Source organism: Paramisgurnus dabryanus, chromosome 18, assembly GCF_030506205.2.
Source record: "Paramisgurnus dabryanus chromosome 18, PD_genome_1.1, whole genome shotgun sequence".
In the NCBI taxonomy this organism is placed as follows: Eukaryota; Metazoa; Chordata; class Actinopteri; order Cypriniformes; family Cobitidae; genus Paramisgurnus; species Paramisgurnus dabryanus.
Window position 1 is genome coordinate 17,703,319 of NC_133354.1, and position 25,108 is coordinate 17,728,426.

General features: G+C 38.4%; 1 protein-coding gene across 1 annotated transcript in view; it reads left to right on the forward strand.

The window, feature by feature from the left end:
* pcxa (pyruvate carboxylase a) overlaps positions 1-25,108 on the forward strand; it is a 134,209-nt gene that overhangs the window by 40,162 nt on the left and 68,939 nt on the right. Inside the window, exon 9 of the mRNA XM_065287068.2 lies at positions 6,891-7,053. Coding sequence (XP_065143140.1) covers positions 6,891-7,053 — 163 coding nt within the window. The remainder of the gene's footprint in view (positions 1-6,890; positions 7,054-25,108) is intronic.

Below are 25,108 nucleotides of genomic sequence, written 5' to 3' on the forward strand. Positions count from 1 at the left end.
TGCTGGTTTGTTATCCCTCAAGCTGCACAAGGAAAGCGGAGGGATGCAAAGCAGGCTGAGCAGAAAACAGCAGAGGTGAAGAGCTTGAAAAATTATATTTGAACCTGCCAAATCCTGGCCAAATTACAGAGATTCTGATACGCACAGTACTTAAATAATCACAGAACCTTAGTTTAGTGAAATCTGGATGGGTTTAATTTAAAAATGAACAGAAATAGCTGATTCGCATGAAATTAAGGTCACAGACAACCTCCGCAATTATAACAAATGACTAGAGGTCACCAGGTAATATTAATTCCAATTGAGTAGAGCGTAATCTGTACATTGTAACTAATGTAATACTTTGCATTTATAGATGACTTAAATCACCAGGCCTCCTGAGCACTTACTTTATATTTCAAAGTCTTATTATTATAGTCTTATTATTATAATGTCTCTGAAACATAAAATAATGTTAGAAATGTTACACATTTTTTTTTTCTTCTTATCCCTGAATCTTAAACCATTATCAGATGGCCCCTCCACGTATGTAAGCTATAAGGTACAAGAGGCTCCGCTTCACGTTGTGCCTAACAACGCCCTTCAGCCATTACTTATTCACAATACAGCACTTGCCTCGAGTACCTTATTGCTTTTATAAAACGGTTACCACACAATATTAAAGTAAAAAAAATTAGTGCAACTTTCATAAAGTTAAATCAATAAAATCATTCCTTCCGCTAGAAAAAATAGTCCCTGACTGTGAACAACAACGTTCCAATGTGTAATATGCATGAAAGCTCAAATAAAAACATCAAACCGTTCTCAAACTGATGTGTGTGGTTGCTAAGGGTGTTGCTTAGGGCGCAGTGATATAGAATTGTTGGGGGAAGCGCCTATAACAGTGTTTTATTGTGAATAAAGCACAGCTATTGACCAATCAGTACAAAGTGAATCTTAAATGGATGAAAAGACAATCATGAAAACCACCTTAAGGTCACGGGGGGAAAAATTGCACCAAACGTACAAATTTAGTCATACGATTTGGCCACCTCATAAAATTCTCTTGAATTGCCATGAGATTGCATTGAAATAGCATAATACATAATATTCACCTGTGTGTGTGTCTGATCAAAAGAAATACAATTTTCTCAGTAAGAACAAAAGTTACATTGCCACACTAAAAAGATTTTTTAATGATAGCCTTCAATTGCCATTGTGTGAGATTTCTTTACATTTCCATTTCTTATTCAGAGGCATCAGAAGGTATTTAACAGATTGAGAACATACAAGAACATGCAGTGTCACTCAAAGACTCAGTCTTGTGTTGTGTGGCTGACTTGGATCTCTACACACCCACGTCATTTCTGCATATGCCTGGCTTTGACAATTAAAACGCAATCGAGAATCTGATTGAATATATTAACATTGCTTCTCTACCCCCCCCCAACCCCACAGTGCCGTTCCCATCGCCAAGAGAGTGCTGCGCTGCGCAGTCGGCTAGTTACACTGTCCTCCTTTCTCTTGTTTTTGTTGTCTGTTTGTGTGGGTCGCTCACTATTTCTCATATCTCTCTGACTATAGGCTGCTAAAACTCTGGAGATTTAAAGGATAGATTATGTGTCTATGAATTTTATTGCAACATTTCTGTTACAATCTTTATGTGGGATTTTCTAGGATAGGCTTATAAATGTGTTGACAGGCATGATTTTATCCTAATTACTGAATGACATGACTCCTTTGTTGGTCCTGAAACAATGCAACTATCAAATAATAACAGTCTTAAAGGGATAGTTCGGCCAAAAACGATATTAAACCCATGATTTACTCACCCCCAAGCTGTCCGAGTTGCATATGTCCATCGTTTTTCAGACAAACACATTTTCAGATATTTTAGAAAATATTTTAGATCTTTCAGTTGATTAAATGTAATGTTATGGGGTCCAGCAATAGTCCACGACCTTCAAGTCCAAAAAAAGTGCGTCCATCCTTCACAAATTAAATCCAAACGGCTCCAGGATGATAAACAAAGGTCTTCTGTGGGTAATCCGTGCGGTGTTGTTGTAGAAATATCCATATTTAAAATGTTATTAACGTTATAAACTACCTTCCGGTAGCGCCGCCATCTTAGACTCAGGAGAGAGTATTAGCGTAGTGTACGCACTTTTCTTAGTGACGTATGACAAATTCGGAGGGCGGGGGCACAGAGCAGCAGCAGAGAAACTCTGTACGCTGCGTAAGCTCTCATCCTGAATGCGCATCACTCTAAGATGGCGGCGCTACCGGAAGGTAGTTTATAACGTTAATAACATTTTAAATATGGATATTTCTACAACAACACCGCACGGATTACCCACAGAAGACCTTTGTTTATCATCCTGGAGCCGTTTGGATTTAATTTGTGAAGGATGGACGCACTTTTTTGGACTTGAAGGTCGTGGACTATTGCTGGACCCCGTAACATTACATTTAATCAACTGAAAGATCTAAAATATTTTCTAAAATATCCGAAAATGTGTTTGTCTGAAAAACGATGGACATATGCAACTCGGACAGCTTGGGGGTGAGTAAATCATGGGTTTAATATCGTTTTTGGCCGAACTATCCCTTTAACCTTAACCTTTCCATGAAATCAGAAAGAAATTATGGGTTGATCAGCCTAAGATTTAATGCTAAAAACCAGATGTTAATAAAAGTTCGTTCCACCACCAACAGATGTGTTGATTCAAGACCTTGTCTTGTGTATCAGGGTACCAGGGTTTATATTTTATTCGACACGTCTCTCTACATTTTTGAAAGGCCATATCTCATTCTTAAACCAAGTAACATAATCATGGTTATTTGGCCAACCTTGAACATCATGTTCTGAATTCTTTGAAAATGTCGAGACATTGAGTGTGGTGCAGCCACTATTCAACTAGATATCATTCTCACATTGTCAGATGTGGACAGAATATAAGTGAAGCTTATAGACCATTTTGCAAGATGTAAACAACACAGAAGCACTTCCAGTTTCAGTTTTTAACATTACATAAACCTTGGACTAAATACAACAAACAGAACATATAGAACTGAATCAAAAAGTTAAACAAACATCTTTAAGATATATGTAAAATAAAGAAAACAGGAAGTGTTTCTGAACCAGTGTTATTTACATCTTGCAAAATGGTCTATATTTAGAAGCAAATGAAGATTAATTCAATTCGGAAATTATTAAGTGAGAAGAGCAAAAGAGTGTTCAAGTTAATATTGCACCCCTGGAAATAGCTCTGTGATTTTATATCAACTGTGAATTTATGTCTCTATTACTTCATAGCATACCTCTAACAGCATTGAAAGCATAGCTGAATAGATGATATCACATTGATCATATATCAATCCATAGGACAGCATGCCCTTAGGGCTGCACAATTAATAAAAAAAACAACATTTGAAACAATTACATAATCACCAAAAGCCTAGCAGCTGTCCATTTGTGCCCATTTTTGTGCGTTTCACACATATACAGTGGAAAATCAGAGATTTTAAAATTGATAAGTTGACATGTCTTTTAGCCATACATTTTGGCTTTTTACTAACAACATAACTCTCATCATTATTCGTAATTTTAATTTGTTTTATTTAGTTTTGGATGTTTAGAATTTACCATGCAGCTGCTTTACAGAAAGCTGTAAAACATTTTAAAAACCTTAATGTAAAATCTATCAATTGACAATGATCATCACAATTACAATATTAAGGTGAAAAACGACAATTACGATTCTTGTCATAATCGTGCAGCCCTAGCTTGCCTTATGCATCTTCGTCACTGTGTGTCTCTTTTACAGCCAGACCGATATATCGGCAAGCCAATTTTATCGGCCGATATTAGGCATTTTCCAAACTATCGGTATCAGCATTTATAATGGCTGATAAATAAATAAATAAAAAAAGGACGAAACCGCCTTCAACCATGTCATGAGTGTTGCTGTTGTATAGTTTGACCATCAGCGGGCACTATACAACCACCCTGTTGGCAACACTCTTGTATAACGCGTCACACATCCTGCAACCTGCTGATCCAGTCAGAGTCGGGCAGAGAGAACAACGGTTAAGTGAGTTGGTCACGACTCGACATACATTGCTTGAATAACAATTTGTGACTATCATGTCCAGTTTTGCTGCTGTTAAATAAGCCGAGAGTGAAGTGGAATTACCTAGTAAATATCAGATCATTTTAGTTAAAACTCATAAATAACTTCAAAAAACTTATGTTAGGGAAATCTGTTAATGTTTTGTTGCGCATTTCTGAAAATAAATAGATGAATAAAAATATCTGGCGATATATCGGAATATCGGATTTTAAAACAATCAATCATTTGTATCGGTATCGGCATTCAAAAATAATTTATCGGTCGGGCTCTAGTCTCTTTCGATGATGTTGTTAGGATGCATTTATAATTCTGGTTGTCCTAGTAACAAATATGAACAAATAAGTAAAGAGTCGTTACACTACACTTTTCGTTCCTTTGACTTCTATTCATACGGATGGGAATGCGTTGAACTTCGGTACACAGCATAATGCAAAATATCTTCGCACGAGCTTGTGTTTCCGGTCTGAGTCTGGTGAACTTTGACCTGCGAAGTATCAAGTATCAAAACGGTACATCACGGCATGACCTTTCTATAGTGAACAGCAAAGATCGATGAATCGCTTACTGCCCTTTTTTTTATTTAAGCGCCCCCAGGCATACCTTTACTAAAAGTCTAACATGACCGTTCCTTAACTGTCCTGTTAGTAATTGACAGGTGATGGGTGACGTGAACTCCACAGCCTCACTCCCATTGTTATTTGCTCCTGAAAGTCGCTGGACATGCCCACTGTTGTCAACGTTCACTGTTGTCAACGTTCACTGTCGCTCATGTCATCAGAAGTCGTTAAGATTGCGTTGCCGTTCAAGTCGCTGGTGGTCTGCCCGCAGCATGATCTAAATGTTCTTAAACCATTTTGTAAAAAGAAAATCTATTAAAAAAGCTGTGAAAGTTTTATATTATTTTATCAAAATTAAATTACTTACTGTATTATTACTTCACATCAAATAATATTACTTTTTTATATAAATTATATTACTTAATCTATTATTGTAGTTTTAGAAAATGAATGAATTTATATTAATCTTTTTAATGGTATTAAATATTAATGATCTGCCTTGTTTTCTCTGTAAAATAGCAGAATTGAGGGACAAATACATTTGGTTTCAACTCTGTAACCTACATTATCTTTTAACAGACCTTGACCCTAAACCATTAGTCTGTTAGAACACCAAATTGATAAGGGCAGGGGATAAATGGCGTTTTAACAACAGCACAGGGATCTCTGTTGTCACGCTAGACAAATAATAGGGATAATCCATTAAACTGATGTTTATGTTTCATTGGGATGTAATTATTTCTGCTTGCAGTTTTATGGCCACTGCTTGTATGAGATTTTATCATTATACAGCGATGTCATGAAGACATATTTGTGCAATATTCAGAGCCTGTTTGTACCAGTGTTACAAAATTAATGAGGCCTGGCCAGATAATGTTTTGGTTTGTGCAAACATATTGCTATTGCCATTGAAGGCGATGTTAGTGTATGTGCATATAAATATATTGCCATAATAAAATCAGACGTATGAAGTGCATGTGTGGTTGCACATTTTTATATGTCTGCCTGTGAGATAACCTAAATTTTGCGATGCCTCCTTGCCCAAGATAAAAAGACAGACACTTTTGTAGTTTAAATTATTGATGCGCAGCATGAAAGCAAATACTGTACCGCTTCCTCTTCTCTTATTGGATAAAAATCGGTTTCCGGACCCACAGGGGTGCATTCACAAATTTAGTCTCAATATCCTTCTTACACCCTAACGCTTGTAATTTGCCTATTCATTCATCAGAAACAGGATGAATCTTGAAGTTGGAAAGTTTTAGCCTTGAAGCTGTTGAAAGCCTTTATTCTGTCAAATTCTCACCATCTCTGATGAAACAACCATTAGTAATACAAAATAAATACCTCGCAGCACTTCCCTTCCTTGCCATCATTGATTCCAAACAAAGGCAGCGGGTTCATAACGATAATGGGATTCCATGCACCAATACGTCCTCTCTTTCCCATTATAACTGGTTCACCTCCTAAGAAAATTGACCAGATGTACTGATATATGAGGATGAGACGGCTTGGAAGACACGAGAATGGGTTCAATGAATCCAGGGAGAGTAAATATATCAGTGTGATTTATATGGTTCCTAATAAATCCTGTTTTACGCTGTGGGAAACACTTATCCAATAAGAATGGCAGATTCAGCCAAATGTAGCCAATCACCCCTGGAAAAAGAAGGTTCATTCAATTGAGCTGAGTGATTTAATTGTGAAGCTATTGAGGCCAGAGTGGATCGGCCAATTGCTTTTGGCCGTGAATCTTGCATTCTGGAAGCTCTTCTATAGCATAGCCATTTACGCTTGCTAGCCGCCGAATGATTCACTATCCCCCGCCGTCCCATCTCCCATCTTGTCAAGTGATTACAGGACGGTGGAGCGGATTGTTGGTTGTCAAGCCTTTCTAATAGAAGTTATTGGACCAGGCAGACATCTTGTGCGTTTGGCTCTCACAAAATTGGTGTGAATGTTGCCGCACCTGCCTGAATGTCATTCGTGTGCGTGTTTGTGTGCGAATCTGTTTGTGAGTAAAGGGCCAGACCCCCTTCAGTGATATGAAATCATAACAGATTGGCTGATAACATGTACTTGTCCACAGCGACAGGTGTCAGTGTTCCTTTGCCAGTTTTGGTTATGATCTTCAGATGTGTGGGCTGTGACAGGGTGTGTTTTTGATGTTTAGCAAATGGTATGTAACTGATGTCTATCTCTTTCTCTCCCTCTCGTCCAGTGTGGATCTGGTACACGCTCAGCTGCGAGTATGTGAAGGTCGCAGTCTGCCAGAGCTGGGCCTGAAACAGGACAAGATACGGATCAATGGATATGCAATCCAGTGCCGTGTGACCACTGAGGACCCAGCACGTGGCTTCCAGCCTGACACGGGGAGACTGGAGGTAGATTAACATCCAATGTACAAACTCCCGCTTGGCCCCTCCCATCCTCCATTCAGGAAGCTTTTCAGTGCCGACTCGATAATATGGATTTTTATGCATTTCGTTTTATTTAGATTTGTCCTGCCAACATTTTCACTGGGCCCACTGCACAAATTAGATATTTTATTTCTAACTACCTATTTATATGCGGCAGATAAATATGGATGCTTTTCATTACATTTTAAGCTTTTTTCACAAAAAAATATACTGGTATTTATTGGTCATACTGTAAGTGATTACTGTCAAACATTATTGGTCAAGACATTCTTAGTGGTGCATCTGATGCAAAACCTTTTTTTATGTTAGCCATACAGTCACATATAGTAGTGGGGGAAATGTATACATTATTTGCTTTTAATTCCCTCTCAGTTTGAATTAAACCATCAAAATATGAGGTGCGTGGTACAAAATGTACAAAACATTAAACTTTTAAGGCATGTAATGAACAAAATAATTAGGCAAAAAGGCAAATGGAATTGGGGTTTTATTTGAATATACAAAAAAGCATAAAGGCAAAAAGCTCAAAGTTAATAAACCATACATTGACTAAATTTTTATCTTATAAAATAATAATAAATATATAAATATAAATGTACGTTTATGTTTATGTTTGTTTATGTTTATATATTTATATATTTTATTTTATAAGAATATTTAAATATAAATATTAGATATCTGTTCTGGACATGTCCTGGGGCCTCATTTATAAAACTGTGCATAGGATCCTTACTAAATGTCTATGTATGTACAAAAGCCAAAAATGTTATTAATACTTATAAAACAAAGCAATGTTCCCTTTATAAATTACAGATGGAATCACCTGCAAGTGTGCGTACATGAATCATCCTCAGAGCCCACCTTGCAAGCTCATTCTCCCATTAAATTTTTGTTTTTTTATAGATCACAACCTATGCGTGGGAACTGGCTTACGCATGTTTCCAGCCCCGTTTTGTGCATACGAACGCTTTATAAATGAGACCCCAGGGCTGTCATTATAAACTTTGCACGTGTATAATTTTTGCCAAGCTTCTTTAAATTCTTCTCATAGCTGAACTTCAGTTTATGCTCTATACACATCAATGCAACATGCATACAGAATTTTCAATGCATCTTTAATAAAATATTTGAATACAGACTGAAGATGTCAATTGTTTAAATCGGACATAACGTTTGTCCATTGCTGTACGTCACACATAACCAAATGTTTAAGTTTGCAAAGCACAGAAACACATACAAGACTAAAGCATGGCCAGACATGCCCTAAAGAGAGAAATAGTCATATCTGTTATCTGTCCCCAAATTCTCTGGTTTCATCATATCACCCTTACTGCTGTGATGATAAGCTTCAAATGCACATCAGAAACATTTGCCTTTGTTTTTTATTGTATATCTATCTGTGTTAATATCAAGAAAGTGTGAATTTGTCTGAGATTCTGTTGAAGCAAGGAATCCGTTCCTCTGAGGCTGGAAAAATATGATTTGTTTGTGTATGAATAATTGAACAAATATTGATATCAGCTCTCAGCGCCCAGTGATTTTTCAAGCCTTGCATCTGTCCAAACACCTCACAGGCTGTAGTCGCATTGTGTTTGTGTGTGGTTGTCTTGTTTTGAGGCAGAAGGTTAACTGGGGTCTCTAAGGGTCTCGGTAGGTGAGCCTACAGATGTGTTATGTATGTGTGTGTGTGTATAGGGAGATGAGTGGACCCCTTTGGGGCAGACAAAACTACATGATATAATCATCAACTTATACCCTCACTCTGCCAAATCATTGGCTAGACACACTGATACTGGAGCATTATCGTCCAGATCCATCCTAGCGCACTGCCTGGGCCAAATCTTTGTTCTTACATCTAGCCACAGGGTCTTGGCTGTATCAAAAGAGACAGCTGGATCTCTCTGATAAGGATATTATTCCATTACCTTTACACAACCGTTTTGCGCCCAGCTTCAAAGATTAATGCGGACATCCTGTGATCTGGCAATAATGTTTTCACTTAAAGCGATACTTCAGCCAAATATCAAAATTACCCTATGATTTTCTCGCCCTCAAGCAATGGAGGTACATATGTCCATCATCATTCAGAAGAGCACATTTTGATATTTTTTAGTAAATGTCCTTGCTCTTTCAAGCTTTTAACGGTAGAAAACAGGGATCAGGGAACAAGTTGTGACTTTGAAGCCCAAAAAAGTGTATCCATCTTTGGCTCCAAGGGGTTAATAAAGGTCTTCTAAGTGTAATTGATGCAATTTTGTAAGTAAAATATCCATATTTCAAACTTTATAAACTGTAATAACTCGTTTCCGGTAATGACGCCATCTTGAACTCACGCAATTCACGAAAGAGTTTTAGCGTAGTGTGCGCTCGTTGCCATGGGTAAGTTGTGCAGTGACTCTTGGGAATTGCGTGAGTCCAGGATTGCGTTGTTATTGAAAGTTAGTTATTATAGCTTATTAAGTGTAAAATATGGATATTTTTATTACAAAATTACATTGATTGCCCGCAAAAGACCTTTTAATTATCTCTTTGGAGCTGCTTGGATTACTTCTGTGAAGGATGGATGCACTTTATGGGCTTCAAAGTCAAAAGTTGCTCCCTGATCCCTGTTTTTTATCATTTACTAAAATAACTTAAAATATTTTCATCTGAAAGCTGAAGGACTTGTGTATCTCGGATTGCTTGAGGGTGAGTAAATCATGGGGTCATTTTGATTTTTGACTGGAGTATCGCTTTAAGAGTGATGGGGAGACACGCAGATGGTGAGATAAATGCATGAGAGTGTGTGTTGTGGAGGAAGAGGGAAAGAACTTGGGAAAACTTTGTTATTGCCGATAGATTTCTCTGTCTGCTCGGTTGGGTATTTCTATGTGCCAAAGCCTACAAGAGCAGAAACAAGTGATTTGAAGTCCTGTAACTGAGGAAATATAGATAAAGGTAGTAAAAGAGCAGGTTGAGATCTTGATCCAGAAGAAAAGAGCTACAACATCAAGATGGATATACTGTTGACCATTAAATAAGCCCTGAGTGTAGACAGATGGTTGTGAAAGTGGCTGAACCATGGTCCAAAATGACACTTGCCAAATGCAATATCAAACTGGTTTTGGCAGGAAAATTTCTCAACTATCCAGCTTAACTACATGAACACCGAGCTAGCCATGCCAATTTCATGGGTTTGATTCTCAGGAAAGACATGAAGTGATGAAATGAAATTACGATTGACTAAGACAGATATTAGGCCTGTAGTTAAACACAGGATAACATTGTTACCAAACTCCTGGTGTGAAATAAATAAAAATCAATCCTGATTTCAAACATAATCTAGTTTAAATAATTTTTCCTCTTTCAACAGTTACTATGTAATATTAAACTTGGAGGAAATAGAGAAACTGGTAATTTTTCTGAATTCAAAAAGTTAATTCTGTATCCTGAATAGCAATTACAGCAATGATATGGCGTGCACGCACCTTTTGCTATAGTTACTTGACGCACTTTCTGTGTTCTGAAATATTTAACCGAAGCATTAAAATGCAATTTAATGTTGTAATTATATATTTTATAGCTGCCAACAAAATTCTTTCACATGGATTCATTTTATGTCATTACTGTTGCTACAGAAACGCATAATACCCAGTCCGAGGACGTGAACCGCTTCGAGTTGAAGGTCACGTGTTGTCAAGTGTAATTGCTGTAATCTAAATGTTAGATTTTGCGTCTCCTGTTTCAGTATGTCAACACTTGCTCTCCTATGTTTGTGTTCAGTCGCGACTGATGTGAAAATAAAGCCGCAGGTGAAGAGAAGACTATTCTCTCGGTTCTTTCACCTGCTTGGAAGTTTCTTCTCCGTCTTTGACACGTCTGATGTCAGGCTTCAGAGGCAGAGGAGGGCGGGTGACGCACGGTCGGCCGAGCTCTTGTTTTGCGAGGAAAATGAGTGCTTAATGGGTGAAGTGAAGTGCTGGGATAAGAGCGTGCAGGGAAAAGGCACTGAGAGCTCTTCTGTGCTTTCGTTTCTATGGGATAGAAAAAATATGACTGTTGTTTGAAGGGCGCCGTAATCAAATGATAGCGAGAACAGAAGAATTTAACATAATGCATGCGGCTCTACATGCGGTCGATTATTGTCTTATCTTCCTTTTAATACCTCAGATGTGATGTATACATAGTTTAAGATGTAAACCGTAAGGGTTGTGGACTCCATTGAAACGTGGCTTTGAAAGAATTACAAGCCGCTTTGGAAGGTACCGATACTTGATCGGCCCTCATGTTGCGGGTGTGTGTAAGCAAGTGTTGGTTCATTATTATCACGTCGCTCTTGTTGGGGCGCTGAGAGAACATAATGCTGATGAGGAGGATCGAGTGATTTGCATCATCATCATAATAAACATAATTATGCTGTTGAATGTGCTGATGGTAAATAGTGCTGTGGTGGAAATGGGAGTCCATAATTCAGGAGATGAAGAACAGCAGCGCTTTGCCGTTTGCTTTCTCGTCTGATTAATAGAATTTAGATGGGCGGAGGACATTGTCGATACGCGTCCCTTTCGGCTCTTTGCTCCTACATGTCTTTTAGCTGGACTTTAAATGCTGGCTGGTTATTTATTTAAGTCTCAATTTTCCAGCATAGACTTGGTTTTCTTGTTTTCAATAGTAACAAATGGTTAGGAAAAGGAGGTGCTTAATTTAATCGTTTGACTATTTATGCAACCTTATTACGGTTTAAAAAGGTAAATGTCGTTAATGATAGAGGTACTGTCCATAAATGTAAAGAAATACAGTTGATTTTAACGTGGGTGGCAGGGTTGAATGATACATGATGGCTTGTTGTTGTTGATGTTATTTCGGATTTTTGCGGATTGTATTATATGATTTAGATTAGTTTTGTTATACAAGGCAAAATTAGGGCTGTCACTATTATTAAATTTGGCTGGCGGTTTATTGTCTAATAACTAAATAATAAAAAGCCAAATATCAAAATTACACCAGGTTTTGCACCCTCAAGAAATCCGAGATACATGTGTCCATCATCTTTCAGACAAACACATTTGGCATTATTTTAGTAAATGTCCTTGCTTTTTTAAGTTTATAATGGTCGATAACAGGGATCAGGGAACAAATTCTGACTGTGAAGCCCAAAAAGGTGCATTCATCCTTCACAGAAGTAATCCACATGGCTCCAGTTAGTTAAGAAAGGCTTTTCTACAGGTAATTTATGTGATTTTGTAAGAAAAATATTGATATTTTAAACTTTATAAACTATCTTGCAGATTTGTAACAACATGAGGGTACGTAAACGATGATTGAATTTTCATTTTTGGGTCAACTATCCCTTTAACTTGCCTTTTATAATTGTGCATTCCCACCAGCCGCGGTAGAGGTGGCAAAAACGCACTATTCGCGTGTAGTTGAACGCTTGAACATTTGAGTTCACTTGCTTCATTTGCGCGTGAAAGCCGCGCGTGAAATTCTAGTCATTCAAAATATTCACGCAGAATATTAATATTAATTTAATTCGCATCATGGGAGGGGCTTCTGCGACTCCGCTGAGACTCCGCCACTCTGCTTGTTTCCTGTTATCACATCACTACTACAGCAAGGTCCTGATTGGTTAACGCGGCGCGAAAATCTGCCAAAATTCTGATTTTTCAACTCTCATGTTTCCTGCGGCAACGCTCAATTTGCGCGGAATGCTTACCTCGTGTACCGTACCGCAGGATGCCTAATCACGTCTTTGTATTGACTTAAAGGATAATTCCGGTATTTAACACTTTGAGTCTCATTTCTGGTTTGTTTTGGATGAACTACAGTGATGGACACTGAAATTTTGACAATGGGTCCTGTCTTGACTTTTTGACTTGTTTAGAAGCATCTCTTGACTGCTTCAGAATGGAAGTCAATGACCATGGACAAACATGTCATTAAAACAACACTTAACATTCATTTTCAAAACTGTACTACTCACCGAGTGGTTCGTGGTGTTCGTTGATGATTAAAAACAAATATATTGGCGCAATGTATGATTTCAATCCTTGTTATTTGCTATAGTGGAACTATTTTTTCAGATACCTCACAACCGCGTATATACTTCTGCTCTATATTTGAGTCTGAAGCGTTAGTACACTCCCGACCACTTGATGGCGACAACCACTTTGCCATACAAGTACGCTCGGTGTCTGGCGTATAGACAGTCACAATCGAGCTCAAATTCAAACCTAAAGCTGGTCACGGAGCCATCAAATATGGGAAAAATTGAGCGAAAAAACTACAACCACATGTAAACAGACCCTTTTCTGTTTCCCGGCGGCGGAGTGTTGTATCAGCGAGCAATGAGTCTTCCAAGAGAAGTCAATACCGGAATTATCCTTTAACATGTAAATCACTTCGCGCTTGCTGCGACTACCGCGTCTGGTGTGAACCCTGCATAATTAATGCATCGGTATATCGGTCTATAATCGGGTTCGACAGAAAAAAAACTTATGTTGTGTGATTATTTTGAATTGAGTGACAATGACAACAGAACTGCAGTTTATACAGTCATAACAATGAAAAGTTTTACAGATTCACACATAATAATTTGAAACAAGAAGTCAAAAGCAAACTATCTTTATCTATCGGTATATGCAGATGTCATTCCAAGTAATCAAATATCGGTATTGACACAGAAATGTTCTGTATCTGTGTGTCCTAGCTTTTATAATGGAAACATTTTCCTTCTGTTGCTTTAAATAAACGTAATGGTACACCAGACTGTACCTACAGTATTTGTGGAAAGTGCAGATTACATATGCTCTCTGTTTATGTAAACCAAAACTTGGCTTTTTATTCCCTCTCTTAATGGCCTTAAAATGACCTCAGGTTAATATTACAGTATATTGTTTTGCTCATGTTGAGAGAGGCCGCTTGCCAGGAGTAAAACACGACTTGTGAAAGGTCAGCGAGAGTCATCTGGACACCGTTGAGAGGGTTCCAATTAAAGAAAACGTTGAAAAATCTGGGAATCGTTGATGCCAGTTTAGATCGGTGCAAAGCATACAGTATGTCCATCTGTGGCTCCACGGGCATCTCTGGAGCAGATCATCATGACCACAAGCCTTTCATCTTTCGTTCTGCCTGCAGATAACACGCACACATACACCAACCTGTAAAAGAGCTATCTCGTGCCTTTATTAAAGTGGGGGGTTGGAAAATATTGTTTATCCCTCCAGATGGCGACTTGTCTCCTATTGTGACATGCTTCTTTTGTAGATTATAACTGATGACAATGCATTTTCTCGCTGTCCTCGAGCCAAAGTACGAATGCGAGAAGATACCAAACATTTGTGTTCACTTACCACAGCTGAATAGGAGTCCATTACGTGCTGCTTTTTTCAGAAATGCAAGATCTCCTGCACTGCCGCATGATTCGAATCGATGGCGCTTCATCACGAGTCACATCGGCAGGCTGTCATTTTTCAGACACGTGAACATGGACGCCTGGGGACTAGGTGTTAGTGTTGCAGCTGCATCGGTATTCTGGAAACAACTGCAGTGTCGCAGGCCATTTACAAACATTATTGAAGAGGTGGCAGAATTCCCCCAGGAACAACAGTTTGTGGAGTGGAGTGAAGGCACGTTTGAAGACATGCTCCTTGTTCAATATCTAATGTTCAGAAAATATGCAGTCTGCCGCATTCTGCATCTGTTTGGTCTGGTCTAGGTTTGAACTTGGTGTTTAAAAACTGAAAAGTCGATTAGTGTTTTTTTTTAGTGTGTGTTTTAATTTCTGTTCTAGTTGGTTTCCATGTTTCTGGAAGAGCATCGTGGATGTCTGATATTTTTCCTATCAGACCTTTCATTTTTCTTATGTGAAAGGCTGATCATCAGTGATTATAGAGGACCCTAGAGGAATGTTTAAAGCTCAGGAAATGATTTCAAAGGGATTTCTGAAGACCACAGGCATCCTGCAAAAGACCGCTTGAATGTTCAGAGCGACTGCTGGCACAGTGTTTAATGTTCTACAACACTCAATACCAACACCCGATTCTCATCTGAACTGAAGATCTGAGGAGGTGTAATGATGTGGAGCTGCTTTTGCTGCCTCAGGGGGTCTCCCAATGATTGAAGGATACCTTGTATTTAAAGTATAGAAAACTGACATCACTGTAAAATTACCTTTTTTGTTGTTGCATTTTTTCTACTTTTTCTAAAGTTGATTTTATTTGCCTATTTTTAACATATATGCAGACCTTCCGCAAAGGAAAACCAGTTTACTTTCCATTTTAAGATAAGACATCTTTTGTAAATATAGAGGGTATGCATTGACGTCACTTTTCCATGTGACCACGCCGGAGCTCTCCCGGAGCAACCCACCTGTGGTCAGTGGATGTTGGCATGGACGATCTATTTCTGGGTTTCCCGCAGAAAATTTGTTAGTTAAGGTGGTAGGGTTGGGCGGGTGGTTGGTGCCGGGGGGTGGCAATCAAAGGGGCAGTATTCTCCGAGATGCACTTTACGGCCTTTTGTGCAGCGATATTTATTTATTTATTTATTTATTTATTTATTTATTTATTTTTTTTTTTTTTTTTTGACGACTTAATTAAGGTGGTAGGGTTTCCAAGCTTAGGTGGGCCGCCTTAACTGAAATGTGCTGCGGGAAACCCTGCATTTACTTTCGGTGTTTCTTGGCAGTCTATACATAGATCAGTGTAGAGTTACATTCAAGCTGTTTTACTGTAGATTTTACATTTATGTCATTTACTGGCTACAGTTTGTTCAAGGTTAAATTAACATGAAACATTTTCAGTCTTTATCTTCTACACTCTAAAAAAACAAACAGTGCTATATAGCACCAAAACTGTTGCTTTGGATCGTAACCATAGAAGAACCGTTTTAAGTGCCATATAGCACCGGTGAAGCACCAGTGAAGCACCGGTGAAGCACCAGTGAAGCACCTGTGTAGAACCATATAGTGCTGTTTAGAAACATATTTGGTGCTATAGTGGTGCTATATGGCCCCTATATGGTTCTACACAGGTGCTACACTGGTGCTTCACCGGTGCTATATAGCACTAAAAATGGTTCTTCTATGGTTACGATCCAAAGCAACAGTTTTGGTGCTATATAGCACCGTTTGTTTTTTTAGAGTGATACAGTAAGTTACCAGCTGCATAGTTACAGAAAATTTTTACAGTGATTATGATGCTCAATGATTAGTTTGGCTGGTTCAGGAAGTCTTTCTGTGCTGCGTTTGCATGTTTTCCCTGTGTCGGTGTACTCTGGTTTCCTCCCACAGTCCAAAAAACATGCAAGTTAGGTTAATAGGAGATGTCAAGTTATCCTCCCCCGAACGCGTTTATAGATCAACTTGTGTGGATTAACTTGTGTATAGATTAATTCATTAACATAGATTATTCATTACCATGAATATAACCATAAATGCTGGAATGGCATTAAGTATAAATAAATACATTTTTTCAAGTTTGCACAAAACCTGATGAACCTTATTATCCCAGCATGATCTGAAAATACTCTAAGGATCATCTTGTGTGCTTTAATAGAAAAAAGAAAATCTGACCTTTTGTTCAAAGAGTTACAGAGAGTTAATTTCAGTGATGCAAATACAGTGAAACATTTTCTGGTATGAGTCTCTTAACAAGCACAAAAGAATGAACAGTAGCTAAAGAGAACTGCTTGTGGCAATAACAAACTATACAAAATGTGGGTTAAATAGAGACCAACGCATTCATTGGGTCAGTGTTGTTTTTGGCCGCCCTTTCAGTTTTAGTCTAAAGCCGAAAGTATACTAGGGACGTCCGCGTATGCGCGCTGTGAAATACTTGGAAAGCTATACCGCGGCCTTTAGTCTTTTGGATGAAAATTCTTTTTAGTTTTAGTCACATTTTAGTCACTAAAACTTGACTAAAACTATCAAGTTTATTAGTCAACGAAAACACACAAAAAGGTTTTAGTCAAGTTACAAAAAGGTTTTAGTCAAGTTTAAGTCAATTTTAGTAAAAAAAAGTTCTTTAAGAAATTAATTTGTGTTAAAGAGTGTTGTGTATTTAATACTATTAAAATGTGCATTAAGGTTGTCCCTGAGGGCTTGCCATTGTTTTAGTCGGTGTGCTTTCTGCGCATGTCATAACAAAAAAGTTGAGCCTGATATTCCCTAATGTTAAGTTTGTGTGTTACGCTGAGATCCGCTTATAAAGTTGAGAAATGTGTGCCTTGCCTTTTTATTTAAATACACCACAAAACGTATTGGAAATGGGCTTAGGTTTGACAAGTAGATACATTTAAAACCTTAAGCTTACCATGAAATGTTTCACAAGCCGAATGTCGAGTAAAATTTAATGATATGTTAACAGCGTGACTTGTCAGTTACCAGCGTGATGAGCCTTCAGGTGCCGCTTGAGGTTGGTGGTATTCTTCCCACCTAGTTTGTGGCCACATTTACCGTCGTCTCCCAATATGCATTCCGTTTTTCCGCCACGGTCCTTCGAACTCGCCACAGCCGCAGGTGTGTTGTTGTTTGAAATCTGGTGCACGTGTGCGGCATGGCGGCAGGCGGGTGGTGGGCGTGAGTGAGACCGTGTTGACCCAAAACAAGGATAGGAAGCTAAAAACAGACAGATTTTACGCAAAATAGGCAGAAATGACATGCATTGTGAATGTCAGACTTATAATCATTTATGTTCCGTCTCGTATCGTCAACGAAAACTCGAAAGCGTCTGGTCATGTTTTCGTCACCTGAGAGACATTTTTAGCTAGTCATAAAAATAGGTGGGTCAACGAAATCATTTTGTCATCGTTGACACTGCATTGGATCAAATAACCCAGAAAATGTCCATATTTATTCCAACCATAGTTTGAAACAATCCAGCATGCAGTACCCAAACATGGGCTGAAATAACTCATTTTTTTTAGCTCTATTTTTTATGTATTTTTGTAATGTAATTTTTTTAAATTAGGCCATCTTCTATTCATAAGATTTGGCCCTGAAATATTTGAGGCTTTGATAACAACCAAAACTGTTGTTGTAGTCATTTATCCAGGCGGTGAAAGATTTGCAAATTTCTTCCCTAGCTAATGATCTCTGTGTTCGATAAGAACGACTTTCTGCCCAGTGTTAACCATGCAACCCAGTCCCTATGAGACAAATCGATTCAACTGAACTGTTCTTAAGTAGTTTCGCAGAATCCTCCCAAAAGCATTTATTAATTCATCTAATTAAGCTCAACCTGAGTTCCTGAACAGGTTTTAGACAACCCTGTGTGACCATGGGACACGCATTCAGAAGTAAACTCATGTCCGCTGAGACCAAAGCCGCGAGTGATTTGCTGTAAGTAAAGCGCCGCTATGTCTTTGAGAGTTTATCCCCTTTTGTTCTCGTCAGAAGTGAATGATTCATAGGGCAGCAAAACCCCTGCAGGTCTGTGCGGCCCAGTGTAACACAACTAAATCCCACACAAAACGAAATACAACTCTCCAGGCAGATACGCAGCACTTTGCCACGTGCTCATATGCTACACACACACACAGATATGTCTAATAGAAAGGACAGCAATTGCAGACTCCTGTGCCGGTTAGCCTGCAGCGGTTCTTTGGGTATGGTTGCCTGTGAGACTTGTTAATTATACTAGTTTGACCTCTAACACACCATCTGCACCCTTGAGTTTCCTCAAACAGTCGCCCCTCGGTACTTTCTCTCTTTTATGCGAAGCCCATACCAATAAGAAACTGCTGACTTCTCCTGAATAAAAATAAAAATTGGCTTATCGATGGCTTGTGAAATGGCTTTTAGATTTATTCCCGCAGCTGTAGGTTTTGTCGTATATTGCCCGTGGCTGCTGGATGAAAACTACTTCTTCTGGAAAGATTTGTGATCAGCTGAGTAATCTTTATCATGAGGTATAAATGTCTCAGGACTCAACAGTAACCAGTAACTCACTCGCCAGTAACCTGTGTGATAGAGTTTTTGGGCCAGCCGATGGAGGTTGTCCAGCTTGGCTGGTGGTGATGTGTTCCTACATCATGTGTTTATGTAATTTTTTGTATTAAAGGGGCAATGGCATGAAAATCTGAAATCTAAAAAAGTGCTATAATTGGGTCCCAAGTGCTTCTATCAACCTAGAAAATGTGACAGAGCTCAACGCAATAACTTAGTTTTGGTAAACCATTCTCTGCAAACATGTGAAAAAATAGGTTATTGAAATTTGGCTCTTCTTATGATGTCATAAGGAGATCTTATTATAGTAATACCGCCTCCTTAATCTGCACTATCCAACCACGGCACAGCCATTTTGTGCAGAAAGAAAGAGAGCGAGAGAAAATAATTCACAACACAATTGAGTTTCAATTGCAACAAACCACCATCATTGCGATCAGTGTTTGAATTTCATCAGCTCATTTGCATTTTAAAGGACACACCCAAAACATTTTTGCACAAGTGCCAATTTTAAAGCGTAACTACTCCCTAAACCAACTTTTTTTTAGTTAATGATCTATAAGAATGGGGCTTTATTAGTGCTGTTTGTTGATTTTAGTAAGTTTTTTGACATTTGGATATAAAGTGTTTCAATACTACAATATATGGTGTAAAAATGTCTGAGTGCTGCCCTCTTCAGGTTGAACGGTGGCTACTGCAGTTGAATTTTCCTATTGGATGTTGGGTCCAAAAAATGACTTGTGACGTAAGCAGGTTCAAGATCACCACACCCTTGTTACGATCTCACCACACACTTAGTTCGTCCCCTCTATCTCCTTGGGATCTGCCCACTTTTCTTGCATTTTTCAAATATTGCCAGTGGGTGGAGTCAGGCTCTGACCAGGGGTTTAGTTACACTTTAACATGTTATAATAAATTATCTATATGGTATTTTGAGCTAAGACTTCACATGTGTACTCTGGGGACACCAAAGATTTATTTGACATCTTAAAACAGTCTTGTTACATGGCCCCTTTAATATCTCCAATATCAGAGGATATTGTTTCAAAAACTGATTTGTGTGCTTTCCTGTAAAAGCAGTATTTTTGAGAGAGTTTTTTCTCACAAAGGTGAGCATACTTTTCCACTTATTTTCCAGTAATTTCGGGAGACTAATTTGAAAGACTTTGATCACACAAGAACCTAATGAGGAGTGAATTTAAATGATCTCATTGGATGGATCCAGTTGAAGCCTGCTGCTCTTGTAAAGCGTAATAAATTAAATGTCTAATTGTTACTCCATAAATAACCTTGTTCTTCCCTGCTTTTAGACTCTTGCGCTCTCTATTGATCCTAAATTCAGTCTCTCTTATTAGTTTAGGTTGTTGTTGAGCATCTTCTACAGTAAGTAATGTTAAAGTATTTACGTACAGCCAAGCATAAGCGAATCCGGTCTGCCGTATTTACGAAAGCTTTTAAAATTCAGTGTATGTCTTCATCTCTTATCCTGTATATTCTAGAGCATCGCTGTAGATTACCTTGGCCAGGCAGTCTGTCACACACCGGATATTTTGTATCCTCGGGTAATGCGTTTTGTGGAGACCTCTATTTTGGTGGTTCCAGCGTGCCATCACCTCTGTGAAACAGTATATTTCAGTCTGGCCCGTGAAATGAAATTGAAAATTTTCCAGTTAGGGAATTGTTTGGAAATCTTCCACTAAATCTCTTCTCCTGTTCTGGCATGAGGCCTGATAAACAGTGCTGGACTTTAACTGTGATTGACATTTTATTCCTGATAAAATTTGTTATGAAATCAGAGTCAATTTATGGAGGTAATGAAAACTATCTTTCTGCCACATTCCTAGGTTTCTCGGATTTTACTTTCTCCTCCATCATATTTTTTCGTATACCCACCATCCCCCCCACCATTGTTTTTGTCTTTATCCTTTCTTTCTATTACTCATTTTTCTCACCTCTTCTTGTGTCTGTGGTGTCTGTGCTTTTCTAATTTTCAATTTGATTTTGCACTTTTTTTTCTTTCTGTCTGGTTTTCTCTTTGTATTAAGGCTGAGCCCTTTCTTTTTACCCCTTACTCGGATTCATTCTGTTGTTTTTCTCCCATGCTGATTGTAACATCTGTGTTTTTCTGTAAGTCTGCATATCTTTCAGTATTCACAATTCCTCAATTTATTCAATCCTCTTAATTTATTGGTTTACAATTTTTGTTTACACCCCTCTCTCTTTCTCTCTCTCTCCCATCCATTTTTTCTCTATTTCCATTTTCTTCTCTCCCTCCTCCCTATCTTATCTGCCCTTGTTTTGTTTGTATTTTCCTTGTTCTTAATTAAGTGAAGCAAGCAACACTATTACTCTTGTCATTTTAGGGAAGTCATGGCTAGTCATGACTACTTGTCTGACTGCTGTTAATGTGAAAATGCTGCACAATGTGGCACAAATATAAACGTTTCATTGGACGCACGTGCGGTGATGCGATTATGCATCCGAGCGGAACTTAACTTTTGTCCGAGTCTGAGGCAGCCCCGCTAGCTTAGCTTAGCACAAAGTCTGAAAGTGAATGGCTCCAGCTAGCAAACGGCTCCCAATAAGTGACAAAATAACGCGAACATTTTCCTATTTATGTGTTGTGATTTGTATAGTCACACCATGTAAAATGTTCGCGTTATTTTGTCACTTATTGGGAGCAGTTTGCTAGCTGGAGCCATTCAATTCCAGACTTTGTGCTAAGCTAAGCTGGCGAGGGCTGCGTCAGGCAGAGTTACAGCACGCATGGAGATGAGAAAGGTATGTATGGGTTTATCTAACTCTGGGGAATATGGTGAATAAGCTAAATTCCTAAAATCTGGACGTGTTCCTTTAATACATTATTCTTAGAGTAACATGGGTAACTTACGATGACTCTAAAAAGAAGCTGCTAGCGTTCCTGTCGATCCCTGCTTTGCGATGTGACGGAGGGATAATGGAGGAGAAAGGGACGGTGTCTTCCCTTGATGCCATAATTGCTCGCCGGCAGTCACAGCTGGTTTGGGTTGTGGCTGTGTCACTGTGATTTGTTCTGTCTGTGTAAGCTTTGGAGAGTCAGGGGCATTTTTTTTATTGTGGATGGGGATGCCAGACATTTGTGTGTGTGAGCGTGTGTTTATGCATGACAGTTGAAGTAAATACATGGGAAAGCCTATTTACAGCTCTAAACAAATAGCACAAAGCTTGTCCTTATTAACCACTGTTAAGTGTTTTATAGAGCTCGATTTAACTAAACTTTATTCAAAATCGTTTTAAAGTCTAAAACATCTTAAGTGGCATAAAAAAGTCTTAAATGTAGTTCAATGAGGTCTTAAATTTGCCACAGACATTTCTATTAAGGCAGATTCAGTCAGTATAGTGAGGTGAAGATTTAGTGATGCATGAACATAAAAAATTCATTCAGTGCCACCTTAAATATTATGCAATATACTGCAGTGCATTAAAAGTATCAAAACAAAATTATTTTTCGTAAATTTAGATTTATATTTCACTGTTGAACACCACAGTAGTAGTATATCTTGAGTATGAGTATGTGTGAAGATGATGGGGTCTCGGTTTGCACAAATAAAGATGATTCATTTTCAATTTCAATAAACAATCATGAAACAATTTATTTGGCTTCATTCGAAATGTGTTTGTGCAAGACTTTGTGTGGCATATCCTTATATTCATAAGTCTCTTATCGTGCTTCCTTCTGCATGTTTTCTTTCCTCTGCTCTTTCTGTCTGACAGAACCTGACACATAATAAGAGCAATCACAGTCAAATTTTAATACTTCTCAGTCCTTTAAGACATCAAATCCGGCTAATCCTTTTGCTTAGTAGGAAAATGGAGCCCTCGTGATTGAAGCAGGGCAGACTTCTGCACTGTGTGAAACTGCTGTGAGCAAACGCTCTTTAGTCATACCTCAGAGGCCTGGAGGTCAAGACCCTTTCAATGCTCTGTGCTTCCTTTCACCAGAGAGCCCGGGAGCGCTTACAGATGAGGCTGACACGATTGTGTGATGTATTTTTCAGCACAATGAAGCTTGCACACGCTCCTTTTGGACTTGTCAAAGTACTGATGCGCTTTGCCCCAGTTGAGGAACACCGGCTAGCGTGATCGAACAGAACACTGGTTGCAACAGACCATCAAAATGAGTTTACAGTGTTGTAAAAGTGACTGGAGGAACACAATACTGCATATTTTTCTTTTAGTAAACATTTAAGGTGTGGCCCCGCTAGAGGTCACGTTATCAGAAAATGTTTCTGTCTTTGAGTGATTATTTTTGGGCATGACTGAAAAATAAAAAAGCCATCTGTCATTTTGACCGATTACACCAACAATTTGTAAATGTAGTTCACAGCTCTGTGCAGCTGGTGGCCACTGCGTATTTGACTTAATGCAGCACTGCGCTGCACAGATTGATCTACGTGAAGTTTTGTGAGAGAGCGATTAGTAAGCACTGATCTCAGCTCTCTTGCGATACTTTGATGTCATACGCTGATAGATCTGTGCAGCGCTGCTAAAGTTTAATACACTCCAATGTGATGGAGTAGTGCAAGATCAATCTCCAAAACAAAATTAAAACTCCAGCAAGAAGTCGTCTTCTGTCTGAGGTATAGACACAAAATCTAATGACAATATGAGTCTGCTGCATAAATCTGCCTTGATGCGTTTATTACAAAAAGTCGAGCACTTAGACAATATGGATCAGGATGGTTTAAGATACAATACAGTGCCATAAAGAAAGTAATTTTGAGTTTAGTTAAAATCAGATTTTAACCCTGGAGAACCCACAGGGGCAAATTTAGCCAATGTTAATTGCTGCTACACAAAATTTTCTTGGGTTCTCCAGGGTTAACTGCAGAAGTGTTTTGTAATTTATTATTTGCATGTTTTTTTACCACCAAACATTTATTTATCCGATTCATGGGCTTGTAGAACAGGTAAAGTGACGCACGGTCCCATCTGTTCTCTTCACAAATAAAAACACATATTTGCTTGTAAGTTGATGATTAAAAATGAAAATGTGAACCAAAACAAAAGCTATTTATTATGATCATTCAAATATGAAATGATGGCAATTGATTATGACAACCATGACCGTCAAAATGACAGAAAATGGAAAGTCTAACGCAACCTCCAGGACCTGCCCACAAGTGGTGAAGTCATGCATGTTTATATAGACGGTTTCAGCAGTAACAACATAAACGGGCGGTAAACTCCACTAAGAACAAATAGCAGCAAAGTTCTTTTAAAGTAGTTTATTTATATAACAAGCAAAATAAACAACACGTAGATTACCTAGGACACCAAAACATTTGTTAGTTTCGACAAGGTATTTGTTTAAGAGTTCAGTTTAACAACTAGTCAGACCATTAAACAAACAGAAACTGGAAGTGAAGTCCTAACTAGATGCGTAATTGTGTCACCGCACATGCGTCCGATGAAACGGTCTATAGAGTGTGGCAGGAATGACAGTTTTGTAGATCAAACCGGAAGTTAGCAGGATACTGGTTTCTGCGCGAAAAAGCCCATTAATTTTTCCCATAGACTTGGATTATAACAAAAAAGCTTTTGAAACTTACACGTTTTAATTTACATTTCAATATTCATAACATTTGTATTCTTCTGTGAAGATTAACTTGTCTTTAACATTTGTTAATCACAGATCTTATTTTTTTTGCCATAATCCAAAAGTCTATGCAAAAATGAATGGGCTTTTTTGCGCGGAAACCAGTATCCCGCTAACTTCCGGGTGGGCCTACAAAAAAACGTCACCCATGCCTAAAAATATTATCCATAGAGTATGATGTTGTTTTGGATTATTAAGACATCTCTTAAAGGAACAGTATGTAGGATTGTGGCCAAAACTTGTATTGCAATCACAAAACTTGTGGCTAAAACTGGTACTGCAATCACACAGCTGGTGGCCAATACACAAAATGACAACATAAACATCAGTTGAGGGCTGCAACTCCGGACCACTGTGCAGTAGGCACTGTTGTCAGCGATATAAGTATTTGAAATGAAAATGATTTCTTAATGTCTAGTGACACATCAGGTACATTTTATGATTAATTGATATAC